This window comes from Mangifera indica, chromosome 1 (genome assembly GCF_011075055.1).
Source record: "Mangifera indica cultivar Alphonso chromosome 1, CATAS_Mindica_2.1, whole genome shotgun sequence".
NCBI classification, from domain to species: domain Eukaryota; kingdom Viridiplantae; phylum Streptophyta; class Magnoliopsida; order Sapindales; family Anacardiaceae; genus Mangifera; species Mangifera indica.
The window spans coordinates 4,450,919-4,470,066 of NC_058137.1; the positions used below are offsets into that span (position 1 = coordinate 4,450,919).

The following is a 19,148-nucleotide window of genomic DNA, read 5'->3' on the forward strand; positions in this document are numbered from 1 at the left end:
ATGGAGCCTTATATTTTTTTTAATTTCTTTCAGACCCAATAGAATCTAAAACTAACACTTATATTTTTTATAAATGCCTTACTAATCTTGTTTTTGGTATATGACATTTTTATTAGATTAGGGATATTTTAAACAAATTTTTTTTTTTTCCTAAGAAAGCTGTTGAGGAGGTGGGAATAAAATTCCATAAATAGCCCTTTTGCATTATTTTGTTTAGAAAAGGTTAAAGGAATTTTGAGAGTTTTTGTTCTACTACATACTATCTTAATTTTTTTTATTTTAATCATGTTTTAGTTTCTTTCGTGGTCATGTTAGTATAAATTGTTAGGTATATTTCAATATCATTCTTATTAAATATTCAATTTATCATATGTATTTAATTTATACACGTTATTTATTATAATTGTTTTTTCTTTTATAAAATGCAAAGTGTAGATACTTACTATTTATCCTTCTACTGATACAAATTACGGATATTTATATTTTTATTATTATCATAATTATCTTCTTCTTTTACTTTTATGATTGATGAAACATTGGAAAAGCATTTGAAAAAGAATACACGTGTTCTAGAGTTTTATTTGAAAGAATATTTCGTCACTTAAAACACATATTTCGTTAGACAGAATTGAAGACTTTTACTTCAGATAAAATTATATTTTGAATTCTCTTATATGAAAACTCTAAGAAGAACCCTAAGTTTTATAATGTAATTAGTGTAACAAAGTTTTCAAACTTTTTTTTAGTGATTAATGAAAAGAACGACAACTTTATGGACATGGTCATATTGTCGAACCATTAGGGGTGTGCATCAAACAGTTTAAACCGCAAAAACCTTATCAAACCTTCTGAAATTTGTAGTTTAGTTTGATTTGATTTAAGTTGAAAAAAATTTTAAAAAGTAATTTTGTTCAAATTGTAGTTTGAATGATTTTCAAACCAAAAAAACCGTAAACCATTTTTAATAGATATATGTCTACATGTTCTTTCAAGTGGAACATATTTTGCATATTTGAAAAGTATTAGTCAAATTGAATATGAGAAGTATGTTGTTGCTAATCAAGATTTAAAACTTTTACAACACTTCACTTATTTATAATTAACAATATATTTAATTATTTAGAAATTAATGCATATTATAAAATTTTAGTATCTTGAACGTGACATAATATTGACATATAAAGATAATTAAAATTCAATAAACTTTATAGATATATAAATTAAGAAATAAAATTAAAAATGTGATTGGTTATACATCTTTTATTGATAATATTGTAATTTATTTTTATAGGCATAAAACTATAAACCAATCCAAGTTAAATAATAATTTTTTAGTTCAGTTTAATTTGATTTGAAGTATAATATAATTATTTGTTAAATTGGGCTTATAAAAATAATTATACTAAAAAATTTAGTTTACTAATTATAAAAAAAATAAAGATTACTAAGATAGGAGATATTTCAGAATTAAAAAATTTATTCAAACATTTGTCGCCTAATGAGGACCTCAATGTTAGTTTTAGATTTTGCTGGACTTTAGAAGAACAAACCAATCTTATGGACCAAAAGTCCTCAACTGCACTGATAGATAGACAGACAGACATACAACCGTGGCGCTGACTTGTCTAGTCTTCCGTCATTAAGAAAAGGCCAAACGACTGTGTCCCACCCAAGGTTTGATGTTTTCTCAAAAGTCCCCTTTAACTATGGAAACATCAAATACCCACTCATAGCCGGTTATATTTAACAAAACCCTAACGGTGGTAAGGGTAAAATCATTATTTTTGCTATAATATTAAAAATAAAATAAAATAAAATAAAATAGAATCTAATTTTACCCCCTAAACTTTAAAAACTAAAATTTTTCTCCAGCCTAAGTTTTAAAAAATGACAGTTTCACCCTAGAGTTTGATTTTGAAATCTCCGACGACCGTTCCGGCTCCATTGCCGACGGCCTCTTCCTCCTGAAGCAGTCTCTTCTTCTGGCGAATGTTTTCCTCCCATTTGGAGGCTCGATCGACTTCTTCTTCCCCTTGGGAGAGGAAGAACTTCGTCGAGGAAGACGAAGTTCTTTGTCTCCCAAGGCGTCTCTGACGTCGATCGAGCCTTCAAATGGGAGGAAAGCATTCGCCGGAAGGAGAGGCTGCTTCGAGAGGGAGAGATCGTCGACAATGGAGCCAAAACAGTTGTTGGAGATTTCAAAACCAAACCATAGGATGAAACTGTCATTTTTTAAAACTTAGGCTGAGAAAAAATTTTTAGTTTTTAAAGTTTAGGGGGGCAAAAAGAGATAAAATTTTTAAACATTAGGGTTTTGTTAAATCTAACCAGTCATAGGTGAATATTTGATGTTTTCATAGTTAAAGAGGGAACTTTTGAGAAAATATCAAACCTTGGGTGGGACATAGTCGTTTGGCCTTAAGAAAATAATAACGTTAATTTCTTTCTGTGACGTTTTCAAGAAAATGATACAATAACGATCAAGGCTCAAGCATTATTTATTTCATGATAATATTTATTAGCTTTTTCTTGCTGTTCAGAAAAAGCCCAAAGAAGGGTTTTTTTTAATGAGAAAATCGCTTTTATTGTTATTAAATAAATATAATCAAAAATTTAATTTTAAAATATCACGGACGGATGGGATTTGAAATTTTCTTTCTTGTATTTATTATCTTCCTTGATTATCACTCTGTCAAGTCTTGTTCTTTTTAAATTGAATAAACCTCAATTGGATTGGGGGAAGTTTTGCCCAACAAGTGGTACAAAGTGATAATTGATGTTACTATACAAGAAAAAATTCTCATGCACGCAAGAGCTTCAACATCAATTGTCACACTCGATAATAATTTCAAGCTACATCAATTAAATAAATAAAATGGTTGAGGAAATTACTAGTAGAATTGAATCACAACAACCGCAATGAACTAGATTTTGAATTATTTTTTGGAGAAACTTGTGTTTTGTATATGAAAAAAAAAAAAATTCTTTCAATCAATAAACAAAGTTTAGGGAGAAACCTTAGTTCAACGATTAATCTCCAATTACAACTTAAAAAAGGACTTTAAACAACTTTTTCGGTAAACTTTTAATGGATATTAACTATTAGTTTCAACCGATTCTAAAAGTTAATAAAATTGGTAAAATATTATAATTTTTAAATTGAATATATTAAGTTTGAATCTCTGTTATATTTATAGAATCTTGATTTATTTGGTATGATTTTTATAAAAAAAAACAATGGTTAGAAATTGATAATGGTTGTCTATTTCAATTTTTTCTTTTTTGAAAAAGTTGTGGGAAAACGATAATAGTTGTGGATTTTAGTGGCATTTTTATGTAAAAATTAATGTGAAAATGGATAATTATGATTTTGGACAAGTTCTTCCGTACCCTAAAAAGTCTCTTTGAAACAAAGCCATGTGTTTCAGATAAAAAAGAGGCTTCGCATGGAAGAACACATGCAACACAATTATTAATTGAATCAAACCATAAAAATAACAATAAAAACATTAGGCTTTTGAAATATTAGGGATAAACCAAAGTTTGTCAATTCTCAATTCTTGTCTTCTAATAGTGTTATTTAATATAATTCTTCAAAATTTTTATTAACTTTAATTGCTATGATTTGTCCCATCAAAGTTTGGCCATTTCAGAACTATGTGGATGGTTTTTTGAGTAATTAAGGGAATATTAGATTGTTTTTATGCAATGATTTTGGTAAAATTAATTAGTTAATTTTATTTTTTTAATTTGAGAATATCATGTTCAAAATAAACTTAAAATGAATAAAAATATTTATGAGTTGTTTTTAACTCAAAACTCCTTTTGACTTTTATATTATGATAAGAGTAATACGATGTGTACAAATAATGACATGTCACTATATGATTGGATATTGTTTAATTTTTAATTTTAAATCATTCGATCACATGGTGACATATCATTGTTTATGTATAAGTTTGTCCACCTATTGCTATAACAAACTATTGGGTATAAGAGCAACAATACACATGGAAATTGAAAAATAAGAGGAAATGGAAATTGAGAGTAGGCACTAGGATGGCTATCTAGTTTGGAAGTTGAGGAATCTAATGGCATAAGCAAACACAAAGAAGAAAAGGAGAACCCAACCAATATGAACCAAAGCAACAATTGGAAGAAAATCATAATCTAATCCCCAACCCTCTTTAAGGAATTCTTTCACTGTTATTTTCATATTAGCTCCAGGGATCTCTAAAACATCGTCTTTTTTACCTAATTGACAACTGACAAGACCGCAAATTGTCCATGCCCCAGGAGAAAGCCAATAGTACCACCTCCACCAAGCAGGAATTTGCTGAAACATCGAAGATGAAGCATATTTACCTTTCTGGGATATGGGAAATATGTTGATGATTAGAGTATAATTCCAGTTTTTATCTACTTACCACTCTTGGAAGGAGAAATCCAGAGAACAAGTTCCAGAAATTAAGGAAGAAAGACATAAGTATGGCAGAGATTTGATGGTTTGGAGTCAGTGCGACAATCATCATTCCAAACAGTGTGAAGTAGATAAAGCTCATCAACATGAAGTAGAAGAATAAGAAAAATTTTCCCACTTGCCACTCAAATCCAATCATGGGGTAAAGGATAAGAGTGTACATAATAGTTTGAATGGTCACATATATTGTCTCTACAGCCACCTTCAAAATTAAAAATAGCAAATTAGTAAGGAATGGCTAATTTAACATAACGCTATAGTTTTTAGTTGGAAGTGATTAAGTTCCGGTGTATGAAGAAGGCCTAAACAGATTGATGGCATTTGATTACCTGAGCAAATGCGTAAGGAAGTGCAGAATACATGCCAGCTGCTCTTTCACGGTAGAAAACTGTCCTCTCAATAGAAACAATAGGCTGTACTGCAGAAGCATTGGTAGCTCCAAGGAAAAACACAGCACAATACATGGCTCCTAAAAGATTAAACAGATCTTGTTGTTTGGTTCTGTTTGAGATACAACATAATATTAGTTAAATTTGAAAAGGAATTATCATCCAGTATAATAAATATATTATTGAGACATATATACCAGTCATAAAGGTTAGAAAACTTTTTACCAAAGTAACTTACATCATTTGTCCTTTGTCCCAGAAGATAAGGCCAAACAGAAAACCAATGAACACTGTCAAGACAAGCCTGACAGCATTATATTGGGGGTTTCTCCAATAAGACCAATGCTGTTTCCAAAAACAAGCATGGGACTGAGTAATAAACGATTGCGAATATTTGGTTGGAAAGTAGAGATCTTCAGAACCTGGAGCTGGGGTACTAAACTCTTCAATAAGTTCTTGACACCTCCTGAAAGAGAATTGAGGAAGAAGTAATTTGAGGCAATGCTTAAAGATCCCAAGCCATTTGGTAAAACTGAAACAATATACACCCATGTTATTCAATTCAAACTTACTGATATAAAGAGGAGGTGGCATAAATTTCAGAAAAATCAATATCCAGATGACTCTCGACTGAAGAAGGAGTGACCTCAAGCATCCACGTTGCTGGATTGTATCCATTCTTGATTCTTGGAACCCCTGGTATAGCCTGTAATAGATATTAGTCAATGATGCACCTTCAAAATCAAGAACTTGCAGTTAAAAAAGTGAATGAAAAATACAATTTGGGACACCAAACACTGTAATTGAGTTTATAGTCAAATTACATTTTGCTACACAATATAACTCAACAGAAATTTGTTCAAAGATAATGCTTACCTCAAAATATTCTATGAGGTGCTGAGAATGGTGACCAAGGGGTCCAGCATAAATGACTTGCCCTCCTCTTTTCATCAATAGTAGCTGCATCAACACAACACCAAGTTGAATATGTGCATAATAAAAAACACAAAAAGTTTAAAAAAAAAACCTATAAACAATTGGGCAATACCTCATCAAATGCTTCAAAAATGTCTATGCTTGGTTGGTGAATTGTGCACACAACAGTTCGTCCTGTATCTACCGTATTTCTCACAGGACGCATTACAATTGCAGCAGCTCTAGCATCAAGGCCGGATGTTGGTTCGTCCATGAAGATAATAGAGGGGTTAGCAACCAGCTCAACAACTATTGTCAATCTCTTCCTTTGTTCTGTTGAAAGACCATCTTTTCCTGGCACACCAACTAGTGCATCCCTTAATGGTTTCAACTCCACCAACTCCATAACTTCTTCAACAAACATCTAAATGATACATAAAGGAGAAGCAGACAACAATGGGATCATTTGCTAACAGTTCAATTTATATATGAAGGCAAGAAGGAAAATAAGAAGTGATTATTATACAAGAATTTCATCAACATACCATTCTTGTTTTTTTATCTATGTTTGGAGAAAGGCGAAGCCAAGCTGAGTATATGATAGACTCATGCACAGTAAAATGTGGTGAATGAATGTCACTTTGCTCGCAATAACCACTAACACGAGCAAATGTGGCTTGCTTCTTTGGGTAGCCAGAAATGTTAATACTTCCTTCAATGTAACCCCCAGTCTTTCTTCCTGCTAGTACATCCATTAGAGTTGTCTTCCCTGCACCACTTATCCCAACTAGTGCAGTCAAAATCCCGGGTCGAAAAGCACCACTAACATCTCGTAGTAGTTGTAGACGATCTTCTACAACTGCTTGACTCTTCATTTCCTGGTATGCAAGATCCATTAATTCATCTCAACATTCACCCTATAAGAATCAGAACTTTTTCAACAATATCATGGATTTAAAGACAATGTCAAAAGAAAAAATATTAATTATATTTTAGATTTATAAATGCTATATCACCATATTAATTATCAAAGTTAATTTAGAATTATGCACTGTTAAGATTTCTGAAGTCCACAACTCCTGATATTACGGAACAAATTCAATATGTGGTTATAAAAATGCCAAAAGAATTTACTACATTAAGTTGGCTTCTTCGAGAAGAAAGGTTGCATACATAGTAAAACCTTAGAAAATAAATGGTCAGAAATGAAAGGTACTCACAGCAGGCATATCCACATAGTAGTTCACATGGTTGAAGGCAAGTGAAAGGGGTTTGAAGGGCAGAATCATTCCTCTTCTAGGTTCAGCAACCCCAACAACTTCTGATGTCATCTGAATTTCTGTAGTTGTTCACAATATTTCTGTCAGTTCTAAGATTATGATATCAACTTAGTTTATATAAACTTTCTACATATAAAATTTTGCTCAGCAACATGTGTTTTTTCAGGCTCAGCAACCCTAAAAGACATTCCTTGCGGTTTAACATAATGTGTTTTTCCAAGCACACTAACTTCGGGTCTTTAAGCAATATTCACTAGATGTTCATGCATTTAACATACGGAGAACTGGAAATTTTTGGTGTAAAGGGAACTCCTAAAACATCTCATAATAAATGTAGAATCCTCGCACCCTATCTAAACAAAATACTATATTTATAACTAGCCTTTTTAGCGCCCACATTGTGGTCACATACAAATAGATCAACCTCTTATTGCAAAAGAGAATGGGTGCTTGGTGGCTGACTAGCTGTTCTTGTTTGCATTTCAACAGTGCAATTGACAACATTAATAAACGAAGAAATAACAAAGGAATGAAATAACCTTCTATTTCTAGTTGTTCAGAGGCTTGATTCTTGTTTTTTTTACCGTCATTTTCCTCTACAACAATGGATTTTGAATCACGAAAAGCTGAAAATAATTTATACATGAGAAGAGTGTTAGAATTGAAATTTGATTTCCATTCAAGAAACCACAAAACCGAAATAAGATAGAACTCACGATCTAAATAATTCAATGCTCCTATAAATAAGATGTTGAATAGAACAGAGAAAGCAAATAGTGCCCCAATGCAAACCCAATACCAATACTCATCTGTGAAGAAACCTCTACTTTTAAGAAGTACTTTCCCAATTGTAGGTGCATCAACATTGGGGTCTTTGTTGGGCTGCAGTAGTTGGAAACATGTGAGATTTGAAAACAAGACACACCATTTAGTTTATCTACAAGAAAAGACAATGAGCAAAGTATAATAGAACATACTATGTCCCATCGTTTATCGAGGAACTCGTTCACAACCATAGCATTCTGTCCATACATCATAGGAGAAAAATAACAGCCCCATGCCATCCATGGCCCAATATCGTCTGCAGAGACAAAATTAAAGCAATAGAACTCTTAAATAAATTATTGTACAAGGGGAAAAAGTAAAAAAAATTGGATTATATACAGTTTTCACTAACGAAAATAACTTATATAACAAAAATTGATGAACTACTTACTTTTGGCAACAATAATTCCTCCAAGCACAAAAACCAGTAGCAATGTGAAGGTACCTAAAGTTTTTGCAACAACTTCTTCTCTTCCAACAGACGCAATGAACCGAAAGAGGGACAAAGCCATCTGATGTATTCCAAAGAACGCCAAGAACTGTCGAAAAAACCTAAAGGGAAAAAAATGAAAAGATTTGTTAATCGAAGAAACTTTAGTATCTATCATGGCGCTGATTATAGGCATGGAAAAATACAAAAATAGAAACATATTTATAAAACCTAACCTTAAAAGTTTTATATCCAATTTGACGTGATATAAAGTCATTCAAGTCACAAAATTGGAACCATTAGAAAAATTTTTACCTGCTTGCTGCTGGAGCAAAACCAATCGTGTAGTATGTTAAAATTATCCATATTGCTGATTCTAAAAATGATAATGGGATCCGAAGGACCCATATAGGTAAGGCCAAAGCCCATGGAGGAAAGAATAAGTGATCCCTTTGTTTGAAAAAGGCCGGAAGCCTGACAACAGTCATTGCAAGTTCTGCAATCCCATTAAACATCACATTTATTAAACTGAAGAACAATGCTCCAAAATACTTTCCTCCACCAAGCAAAGTACCCACATGCATTTCTGTTCTAAAGAACACGGTAAAGGTAATTATTGACATGATTGTTATCTGGGTAGTCTTGAAAATATAAACAAATGAATTGCGCTTCATCAGCAGCCACTCCCTTGCAAAACATGCCTTAAACAATTCCCTGTCTGAAATACCATACTTCTCTGTCACCAAGGCAGCTGGATGGACTCTGGATTTATCGTAAGGAACATTAAGATCTGATGCAAGTTGTTGGCCAATGTGGAAGGAACCAAAACCTTGTACAAAACTGGACGCTGAAAGGAATCTGTAAGGTTGGTTCTTCCTGCACCAATATTGTTCCTGGTCCTTCTTGGAAGTTACCTCTTGCAGAAAGTCAGCAACCCCTTTTCTATCTGGGCATTTGAAACCCATGTATTCAAAGAATTCAAGAACTTTCTCACGTGAACCTTGATAGACAATTTGTCCTTCGGACAGTAGGATAATGTCATCAAACAGATCATACGTTTCTGGTGCTGGCTGTAGAAGCGTCATAATCATGGTTATATCCATAATATGAACCATTTGCTTCATGTACTTACATATTTGAAAAGTGGTCGAACTATCCAATCCGGTTGATATTTCGTCCATTATAAGAACTTTTGCTGGTCCAACCAGCATTTCTCCTGCACTCACAGTTAGACATAACTTTTGAATTATACTATCCACTGTGTGACTACGACTCCTCAAACTGGAGAGCCTTTACTGGGTTCACTTTAAATAGGTGAGATAAATTCTCCAAAGCAAAGAAGTAATTATTAGAGAATTAAAAATCACAAACCGAGTATAATATGTCATTATTATTATTTTTTAAAAAGCGGCAAGACTTATTTAACTTGCCCCAGTGTGATCTGGAAAGTCAAATTCATACTTACTAATTTTTTAAAATTTAAATATTTAGTTAAATTTTATTGTTATTATTAGATAAAATTATTGTTTAAAAATATTATTTAAACTCATATTTTGAGATTATCCTTAAGTTTTAAAATTTTTATTTGTACTGCTAACATCGTATTTTCTAAATTTAAAAACTGTTCCCTCTCTAAGTCTAGGGTTACAAACTCACATCTTATCTCATATACACTCACCCTCGATTTTCTAAAATATTTAAGTTTCACTCATATTCTACTTTAATTTTTAGATCTTTATGTTTGACGATCATTCATCGTCTTCGATCGTCAGTTTTCTCTCTCTTGCCTTCTCTCTACCTCCTAGTCACTCTCTTTTTTCTCTGCAGTAGTTTTTGTTTGAGATAAAAATAAAATCATTTGAGACAAAGATTATCTGTCTTCGTCTAATTTTATTTTTATCTCTGACGAAGACAACTAAAAAGGAAAGTGAGAATGATTGGGAGTGAGAGAGTCAACAACCAAATATGGCAAATGGTCTTTGAAGAGAAGGAGAACAAAAAAACCTTAGGAGAAAATGTTTACTTTTTAAACTTTGGATGAAAAAAATTGTTAAATTTTAAAATATAATAAAATTTTAATTTTTTAAATATTTTTAGCTAATATCAAAATTTAATAGACACATATAATTTAGATTTTAAAAAATTAATAAGTATGAGTTAAGTTACACTAAACCTTGGGTGAAAATAAGTCTTTGGCCTTATTAAAAATATGATAAATTTTGTTTTGGAACAAGCGTAAATGTTTTCAAACTTAACTTTGTCATTGGAATAATATTTTAGAATGGCCAAAGGATTATTTCCCATCCAAAGTATGTTGATTTTTCAAAGTTTTCCCTATTAATTTTAAAAATCTCATTTATCTATCATAGCCATTTAAATTTGTTAATCTTAAAGACAAAATCATCATTTTATATTTAATATTAAAAATAAACTTAAATATGATTTTATTTTCTCCCCTAAATTTAAAAAATTAACTTTTCTATCCTAAACCAAGTTTGAAAAAAAATCACATTTTCCCCCTAGGGTTTAGTTTCAATATCTGGTCACTCTTTCTAAGGCTATCGCTAGCTGTCTTTTCCTTCCGACAGTTCCCTTTCCTCTGACTGTCTGCCTCAATTCCACTCCAACCCATTCGACAACCAAGAGATGTCATCTGGGGAGAGGAATCGTCTTCTTAGACGAAGACGGGTTGTCTCATCTTCATCTGGGAAGATGATTTCTCTTTTCAGATGACATCTTTGAGCGTCAGAGGGGTTAGGATGACATTGAGACAGGTTGTTGGAGGAAGGAAAATCATCGAGAGAGAGAAACGGCCAGCGATGACGCTAGAGAGAGTGACGGTATATTGAAATTAAACCTTGGGGGGGAAATGTGATTTTCTCAAACTTAGCTTAAAAAAAAAAATGTTAGTTTTTAAACTTTTAGAAGAAAAAAGAGATAAATTTTTCAGGAGTTAGAGTTCTATTAATTTTAATCGGTTATGAATGTGTAAATAAAAATTTCAAAATTAATGAAAAGAACTTTATGAACTCAATATACTTTGGATGGAAAATAATCCTTTGGCCTTTTAGAATTTTCATTCTACCAAAAACACTCTAAAAGAAATTGAAAAATTGTGATTTTTCTTGCTAGAGGAGTGAGATGTATTGTTAAAAAAAGAATTTTGGAACTATAAAAAAAATTGTTGGAAGTGTTATAAAATTAATAAAGTAATTGACTTGTCAAATAAAATTATTAAGCCAAAGCATGACAGAAGGAATAAAGAAACAAGAAGAAGCAGAAAGAAAGAAAGAAAGAATTGAGAGAGTAATTTTCTATTGAATCCGGATGAAGAGAAGAGAAGAGAGAATTGCATATCTATCATGAAGGGCAAGGGGGCAGTATTTATAGACACTTGGCTGCCCCATTAGTCAACAAATATGGCTATAAACATAGCCAATTTTCCAAGCTAATTTAATGCATTCCCATTGCCTTTTGGCCAAAGTCAATAATATTGGGTGGAAAAATCCACCATCTGCAACACTCCTCCTTGGATTTCTACCACTTACAGATAATTATATTAACCTTGCTAAGGAAAAACTCAATAGGATAAAAACGAAAGCAAAAGAACATAATTATTAAATGTCCTGTAAGGTGGCGTTGGACGTGCTTAAACTGCCTCGTTAAAAACCTTACTAGGAAAACCCAGTGGGACAAAACCTAGTGAAGGAAAAAAGAGTACAGTGCACCTTTTGTCCAATATTGGATAACCTTCAAAATTTTGCCTGATGAACGCTCCCCCTGATGAACACTCCCCCTCTTTATAATAAGATTAACTTGGTTGCTTGTTGAGCCGCCGCATACCGATGTTATACACTAACTTCTCAAATGTTGATGTCGGTAGTGTTTTAGTGAACAAATCTGCAAGATTTTCACTAGATCTGATTTATTTGACATCAATCTTTTTACTCTACTAGAGCTCATGAGTGTAAAAGAACTTCGGTGAGATATGTTTGGTTCTGTCTCCTTTGATGTACCCACCTCTAATTTGGGCTATACATGCTGCATTGTCTTCATATAATATGGAATGAGTGTCTATTGTAGAAGGAAGACTGCATGCATTCCGGATATGATGGATGACAGACCGTAACCATATACATTCTCAGCTGGCTTCATGGAGAGCTAAAATTTCTGAATAATTTGAAGAAGTTGCAACCAAGGTCTGCTTGGTGGAGCGCCATGATATAGCTGTGTCATTATAAGTGAAAATATATCCCGTTTGTGAACGGGCCTTATGGGGGTCAGAAAGGTAACCAGCATCTGCATATCCAACCAAACTAGGATTTTTAGGGGATTTGACATAATAGAATAATCCCAAATCTCTAGTCCCACATAGGTAACGGAGTATATGCTTGATTCCGTTCTAGTGACGACGGGTTGATGCAGAGCTAAATCGGGCTAATAAATTAACTGCGAAGGATATATCTGGTCTCGTGCATTGGGCCAAATATAATAAGGCTCCAATGGCATTAAGATATGGTACTTCAGGACCAAGTATCTTTTCATCTTCTTCTTTAGGACGAAATGGGTCCTTTTTTGGATCAAGAGACCGAACAACCATTGGGGTGCTCAAAGGATAAGCCTTATCCATATTAAAGCGTTTTAATAATTTTTCAATATACGCTGCTTGATGGATAAGTATTCCATTTGAATTGTACTCGATCTGCAAGCCGAGATAATATTTTGTTTTCCCCAAATCTTTCATTTCAAATTCTTTTTTCAGATATTCAGCAGTTTTTTAGAGCTCTTCAGGAGTCCCAATTAAATTCATGTCATCAACATAAACTGCTACAATAGTAAATCCCGATTCTGACCTTTTGATAAAGACACATGGGCATATAGGGTCATTCACATAGCTCTCTTTTTTCAAATATTCACTGAGGCGATTGTACCACATACGTCCAGATTGTTTTAATCCGTACAATGATCATTGTAATTTAATTGAGTACAAGCCTCTTGAATTGACCCTTTTTACTTCAGGCAATTTGTATCCTTCAGGGAGTTTCATATAAATTTCAGTATCTAAATTTCCATATAAATAAGCAGTGACTACGTCTATTAGACGCATATCCAGTCCTTCAGAGACTGTTAAACTGATTAAATATCTGAATGTGATTATATCCATTACAGGTGCATATGTTTCATCAAAGTCTATACCGGGCCTTTGGGAAAAGTCTTGGGCTACAAGTCTGACTTTATATCTAGCAATTTCATTTTTCTCATTTCTTTTTCTCACAAATACCCATTTATATCCAACGAGTTGTACATCTTGAGGTGTTGGAACTACAGGCCCAAACACTTGACGTTTTGCTAGAGAAGCTAATTCTGTTTGAATTGCTTCTTCCCATTTAGGCCAATCATGTCTTTGTTTACACTCAGCCACAGTACGTGGTTCAAAATCATCATCATTCAGAATTTCAATAGCTACTGCAAATGAGAATATATCATCAATTATAATTGTTTCACGATTCCACATTTCTTGTGTATGAACATAATTTAAAGATATTTCAATATTCTCATTTTCCTGTTCTTCAGGATTTTGTACCACTTCAGGGGTTTGTGCCACTTCAGGGGCTTGTGTCTCTTCAGGGACCATAACCTCTTCTGGAGGAATATTTGTTTGATTATTTGCTTTTCTTTTTCGAGGGACAGTGTCCTTCGATCCAACAGGTCTACCACGCTTCTGGCGTGAGGTAGATGGATCAGTCACGGTTCGAATGGACTGTTCAGCAGTCACATTGATTCTTACTGGTGTATTAGCAGCTGGAACATGTGATCTTGTCACTTTTGCTGTATCAACAAATGCATCAGGCATTTGGTTGACAATAATTTGTAATCGCACTATCTTTTGCACTTCAGTTTCACTTTGGGATGTGCGAGGATCTAAATGAGACATGGTAGGTACATACCAAGTAAGTTCATGTCTAACTTCAGGAGGCATTTTCTTTTCTCCTAAAGATGGGAAAGTTGTCTCATCAAAGTGACAATCTGCAAATCGTGCAGTAAAAAGATTATCTGTTAATGGTTCCAGATACCTGATAATAGATGGTGAATTATATCCAACATATATTTCCAAACGACGTTGGGGTCCCATTTTTTTGCGTTGAGGGGACGCAATAGGGACATATACAGCACAACAAAAAATTTTCAAATGAGATACATCAGGTTGGTGACCAAGAACTAATTGTAGGGGAGAATATTGATAATAAGAAGAAGGTCGCAAGCGAATTAACGCTGCAGCATGTAATATAGCATGTCCCCACATAGAAGTAGGTAATTGACTTTTTAATAATAAAGTACTTGCAATTACTTGGAGTCGTTTGATAAGAGACTCAGCTAATCCATTCTGGTTGTGGACATGCGGGACTGGATGTTCAACCTCAATCCCTATGGACATGCAATAATCATCAAATGTTTTGGATGTAAATTCACCAGCATTATCTAGCCGTATTGACTTGATCGAATGATCTGCGAAATGTGCCTTTAATTTGATAATTTGTGCTAACAGTTTAGCAAATGCAACATTTCGAGTAGACAATAAACAAACATAAGACCATCGTGCAGATGCATCAATTAAGACCATAAAATAACGAAATGGCCCACTTGGTGGATGAATGGGTCCACATATATCCCCTTGAATCCTTTGTAGGAATGATGGGGATTCACCTCCAATTTTGGAGGGAGATGGTCTTATTACTAATTTGCCTTGAGTATAGGAGGTGTAGAATTGTTCATTAGACAATAAAATTTTATGATTCTGTAATGTATGTCCATGTGAATTTTCAACAATCCTACGCATCATTGTAGATCCTAGGTGGCCTAAACGATCATGCCAAAGCATAAATGCTTTTGGATCAATGAACTTCTAGTTCGATACTGCGTAGGTCTCAATTGCCTTTATGGTTGTATAATACAATCCAGATGATAAAGCAGACAATTTTTCTAGTATAAGCCTTCTTTCGGAGGCATTACTAGTTATACAGATGAATTCTACACCATTTTCACTCATGGTTTCAAGATGATAACTATTTTTTCTTATATCTTTAAAACTCAGTAGATTTCTTCTGGATCTACTTGAATATACTGCATCACTGATGCTTAATTTGGTCCCATTATTTAACATAATTGTGGCTCTTTCAGAGCCTTCTATCAGATCAATTGATCCTGATATAGTAGTTACTTTAGCTTCAATTAATGCTAAAGATAAGAAAAAATTCTTTTCCTTAAGAATTGTGTGCGTTATTGCACTATCCACCAAACATATGTCTCCCACATCAGCTTTTGAAGTCAACGCTTTAATTTTGGAGTCCATTTCCTTTCATTTAAAAATTACGTTAGTTATAACGTACACAAAATATTGAAAGGAAGAGAACATGACAATAAAATACAAAATAATATGCATGACTCCAAAATAAATATATATGATGGATTTAATTATAAAAATTTTGGGCATTTCATACTCATAATAACTACTTCTGGTAGTTGCGTTCACTTCAGAGAACGATGTATAACGAGAAAATATTAATTCAGAAATTCTTTTCTGATATTGCTACTACAGGAGCAAAAATAAAATGTGGAGAATATTTTATCTTCCACATTCAGGAAAAGATTCTGAATATTACAGAGTTATACTAAATATAGAGTCATTGTATTCATATTTCGGCTTGTAATCCTTCAGGGATATGATGCCAAAAGATAATAGTCTTGTATTTATCCTTCTGGGATATTTTATTTAGTTAGTTTTTCAAGGCTCACAAATTCTAGGTGGAGACTCATGCAAAAAGCCCATTTAATATTATCCATCTAATTTTAGGAACTTCCGGTTCAATTATTGTCATATTTACAAAACTTCTGGTTTTGTAAACAATATATATGAGTTAATATTTGAAACTTCAGGTTCAAATATTATTTCATATTTACAAAACAGCTGATTTTGTAGGAGAAATATTGAGATTAATTTTGGAAACTTCAGGTCCATATATTATCTCATATCTACAAAACATCTGGTTTTATAATTAGTATTCAGAATATTATAATACGTATTCTGATTATGTTTTGGACTTCAAGTCCATATTTTTCACACTTTATGCAAACTTCAGGTTGCAAAGGTGATATCATTATTAAAATAAAAACTTTGATGAAACTGGGGACTTCTGGCCCATATTTATGAAACTAGGGACTTTCGGCCCATAAACATGTATTCTTATGATTTTACAAACTTCAAGTTGTAAATCGTAAAACTCGGGACTTCGGACCCATATATATGATTTTTTCACGATTTTACAAACTTCAGGTTGTAAATCGGATATAAATAAAAATAAATATTCAAATAAATAAAGATGCGAATAAATAAATATTCAAATAAATGGAATACAATAAAAATAAACATTTAAATAATATCAGGACTTCCGGTCCAGATTCTTGGTTTTGTAAGCTTCAGGTTACAAATAATATTTATGACTTCAGGTCACAAATTTATAATTTCGTAAACTTCGGGTTACGAATGATATTTAAGATTTTAAATCCAGATTTATAATAGTCCAGACTTCAGGTCTAGATTCATAATATTGTAAACTTCAGGTTACAAATAATATTCAGGACTTCAGGTCCAGATTTATGATATTCCAGACTTCAGGTCTAGATTCAAGAGTTTCAGAACTTCAGGTCCAGATTTACAATTTTACAAACTTCGGGTTGCAAATATTGTATGATTATAAATAAAAATTAAGCAGAAATATAACAGAAATTAAAAGTTAACTGGGACATCACAATTGAGATATTCGTATTTATAATATTTAAGTAGCATAACGATATAATATAAATATATAATATACCTAAACTGATGGTGTTGATAACGTATTATAAAATTAATAAAGTAATTGACTTTTCAAATAAAATTATTAAGCCAAAGCATGGCAGAAGGAATAAAGAAACAAGAAGAAGCAGAAAGAAAGAAAGAAAGAATTGAGAGAGTAATTTTCTATTGAATCCGGATGAAGAGAAGAGAAGAGAGAATTGCATATCTATCATGAAGGGCAAGGGGGCAGTATTTATAGACACTTGGCTGCCCCATTAGTCAACAAATATGGCTGTAAACATAGCCAATTTTCCAAGCCAATTTTCCAAGCTAATTTAATGCATTCCCATTGCCTTTTGGCCAAAGTCAATAATATTGGGTGGAAAAATCCACCATCTGCAACAGGAAGACATTTATAAATGGATTTTTGCTTTCCAAATTAAACGACTCCAACCTTTCGTCATTAACTTTTTATATAAATTAGAGTTGACATGATAAATAAATAACCGGTCAACATTTAGAAATAAAGAATAAAAATAATTTAAGTTTTCAAAAACATCGTTTTTTCCCTAGAGTTTTTAATTTTTAGATTCAATTTTTTGATAATATTTCTTCCTCTCCGACGACCTCCAAATGATGCCTCTTTTTCTCTGATGCGGTCTCCTTCTGACAATTCTCTTAGACAAAGAGTCTTCATCATCGACAAAGACCTCGTCCTTATCTTTGGATGAAGACAAATCATTTTTGTCGATAACGATACCCAAGAGAACTATCAGAAGGAGACCGCATTGGAGAAGAAGAGATGTCCCCTGGAGGTCGTCGAAGAGGAAGAAACGATGTCAGAAAATTGAATTTGAAAATTTAAAAACCTTGAGGGGGAAAATACTGTTTTTGAAAACTTGGGTTAAAGAAAATTGTTAGGTTTTAAGATTTAAGGGAGAAAATAAAATAAAATATAAATTTATTTTTAATAATACAGATAAAATGATAATTTTATCTTTAAAATTATTAATTTTAATTACTCATAAATAGATAAATGAAAATTTTAAAGTTAACAAAGGGTGTAAGGTTTAGGGACCTTGGGTGAGAAAGAATCCTTTGCCCTTAGAAAAATAATAATAATAATATTATATATATATATATATATATATAAACTAGGTTGCTTTAGTGGTGAGAGATAGTCGATTAACAGAGAAAAAAGGAGTTCTCATTGTGGATAGGCGGTGGTTGGAGAAAGATAAGGGTGAGAAGAAATAGGTATTTTTTTAAAATTAGAATAATATTATTAGTTTTTAAAATTTTAAAAAAAAAATAAGATGAAATTATATATTTTTTAATATTATTATTAAAATAATTATTTTATCTTTATTTGTAATAAAATTTTTTAATAAAAATTAGTTTATAGATAATTGTTTAAATTTTTAAAACTTTATAAATATATATTTGTGAAAAATAGTATTTTAGTTTTTATTTAAATAATTTAGAAATTTTATAGTAAATTAAGATACTGCAGTTATGGTGTGAAAAAAATGGTAAGAGAAAAACAATAAAATTATATTATTAGTTAATTAAATTATTTTAAATTAAAAATAAAATTATATTTATTTATATAACAACATTTATAAATTTGTATTTATTTATATAATTTAAATAAATTAATATAATATTACTTAAAAAGAAAAAAACACGAACCGGTAGTCAAACGCTTCTTTTGTCCACCAGAAATACCCCTTCTCACCAAATCACCGACAATAGTATCTGCACATACGTCCAAGCCAAGAATCTGATGACGCAAGCAAATGTGGCATGTTTGGTCTCATAAACCAGCTTAAAAACACATCAACTTGAGAATGGAATGGAGATCAAACCTTGAGAACATAATCAGTGAACAAACTAGTCTGTTGCCCTGCAACAGCAGTGGCTTTCATGAATGAGTCAATCTCAGGATCTGGTTTAATTCCACCTTCTTTCTCTCTTCTTGAAACTTCTGCCA

General features: G+C 32.3%; 1 protein-coding gene across 1 annotated transcript; it reads right to left on the reverse strand.

The window, feature by feature from the left end:
* Positions 1-3,885: 3,885 nt before the first annotated feature.
* LOC123212404 (ABC transporter G family member 39-like) lies at positions 3,886-9,545 on the reverse strand. The gene is made up of 14 exons (XM_044631528.1): positions 8,635-9,545; positions 8,281-8,441; positions 8,042-8,145; positions 7,781-7,946; positions 7,604-7,690; positions 7,005-7,123; positions 6,330-6,662; positions 5,918-6,208; positions 5,746-5,829; positions 5,442-5,575; positions 5,108-5,335; positions 4,810-4,981; positions 4,428-4,682; positions 3,886-4,336 (listed from the first exon to the last, which is right to left on the reverse strand). Exons 1-14 carry the CDS (start codon positions 9,528-9,530, stop codon positions 4,064-4,066), a joined length of 3,303 nt encoding a protein of 1,100 aa, XP_044487463.1. The 5' UTR covers positions 9,531-9,545; the 3' UTR covers positions 3,886-4,063.
* Between the last annotated feature and the right edge of the window lie 9,603 nt (positions 9,546-19,148).

Coding starts and splice junctions, on each gene's coding strand:
- LOC123212404 (XM_044631528.1), bottom strand. CDS start 9,530: ATGCTGGTTGGACCAGCAAAAGTTCTTATAATGGACGAAATATCAACC. Junction 5,336..5,441: donor GCCACCTCCTCTTTATATCA/GTAAGTTTGAAT, acceptor ATTCTCTTTCAG/GAGGTGTCAAGAACTTATTG. Junction 4,982..5,107: donor TGGGACAAAGGACAAATGAT/GTAAGTTACTTT, acceptor TATCTCAAACAG/AACCAAACAACAAGATCTGT.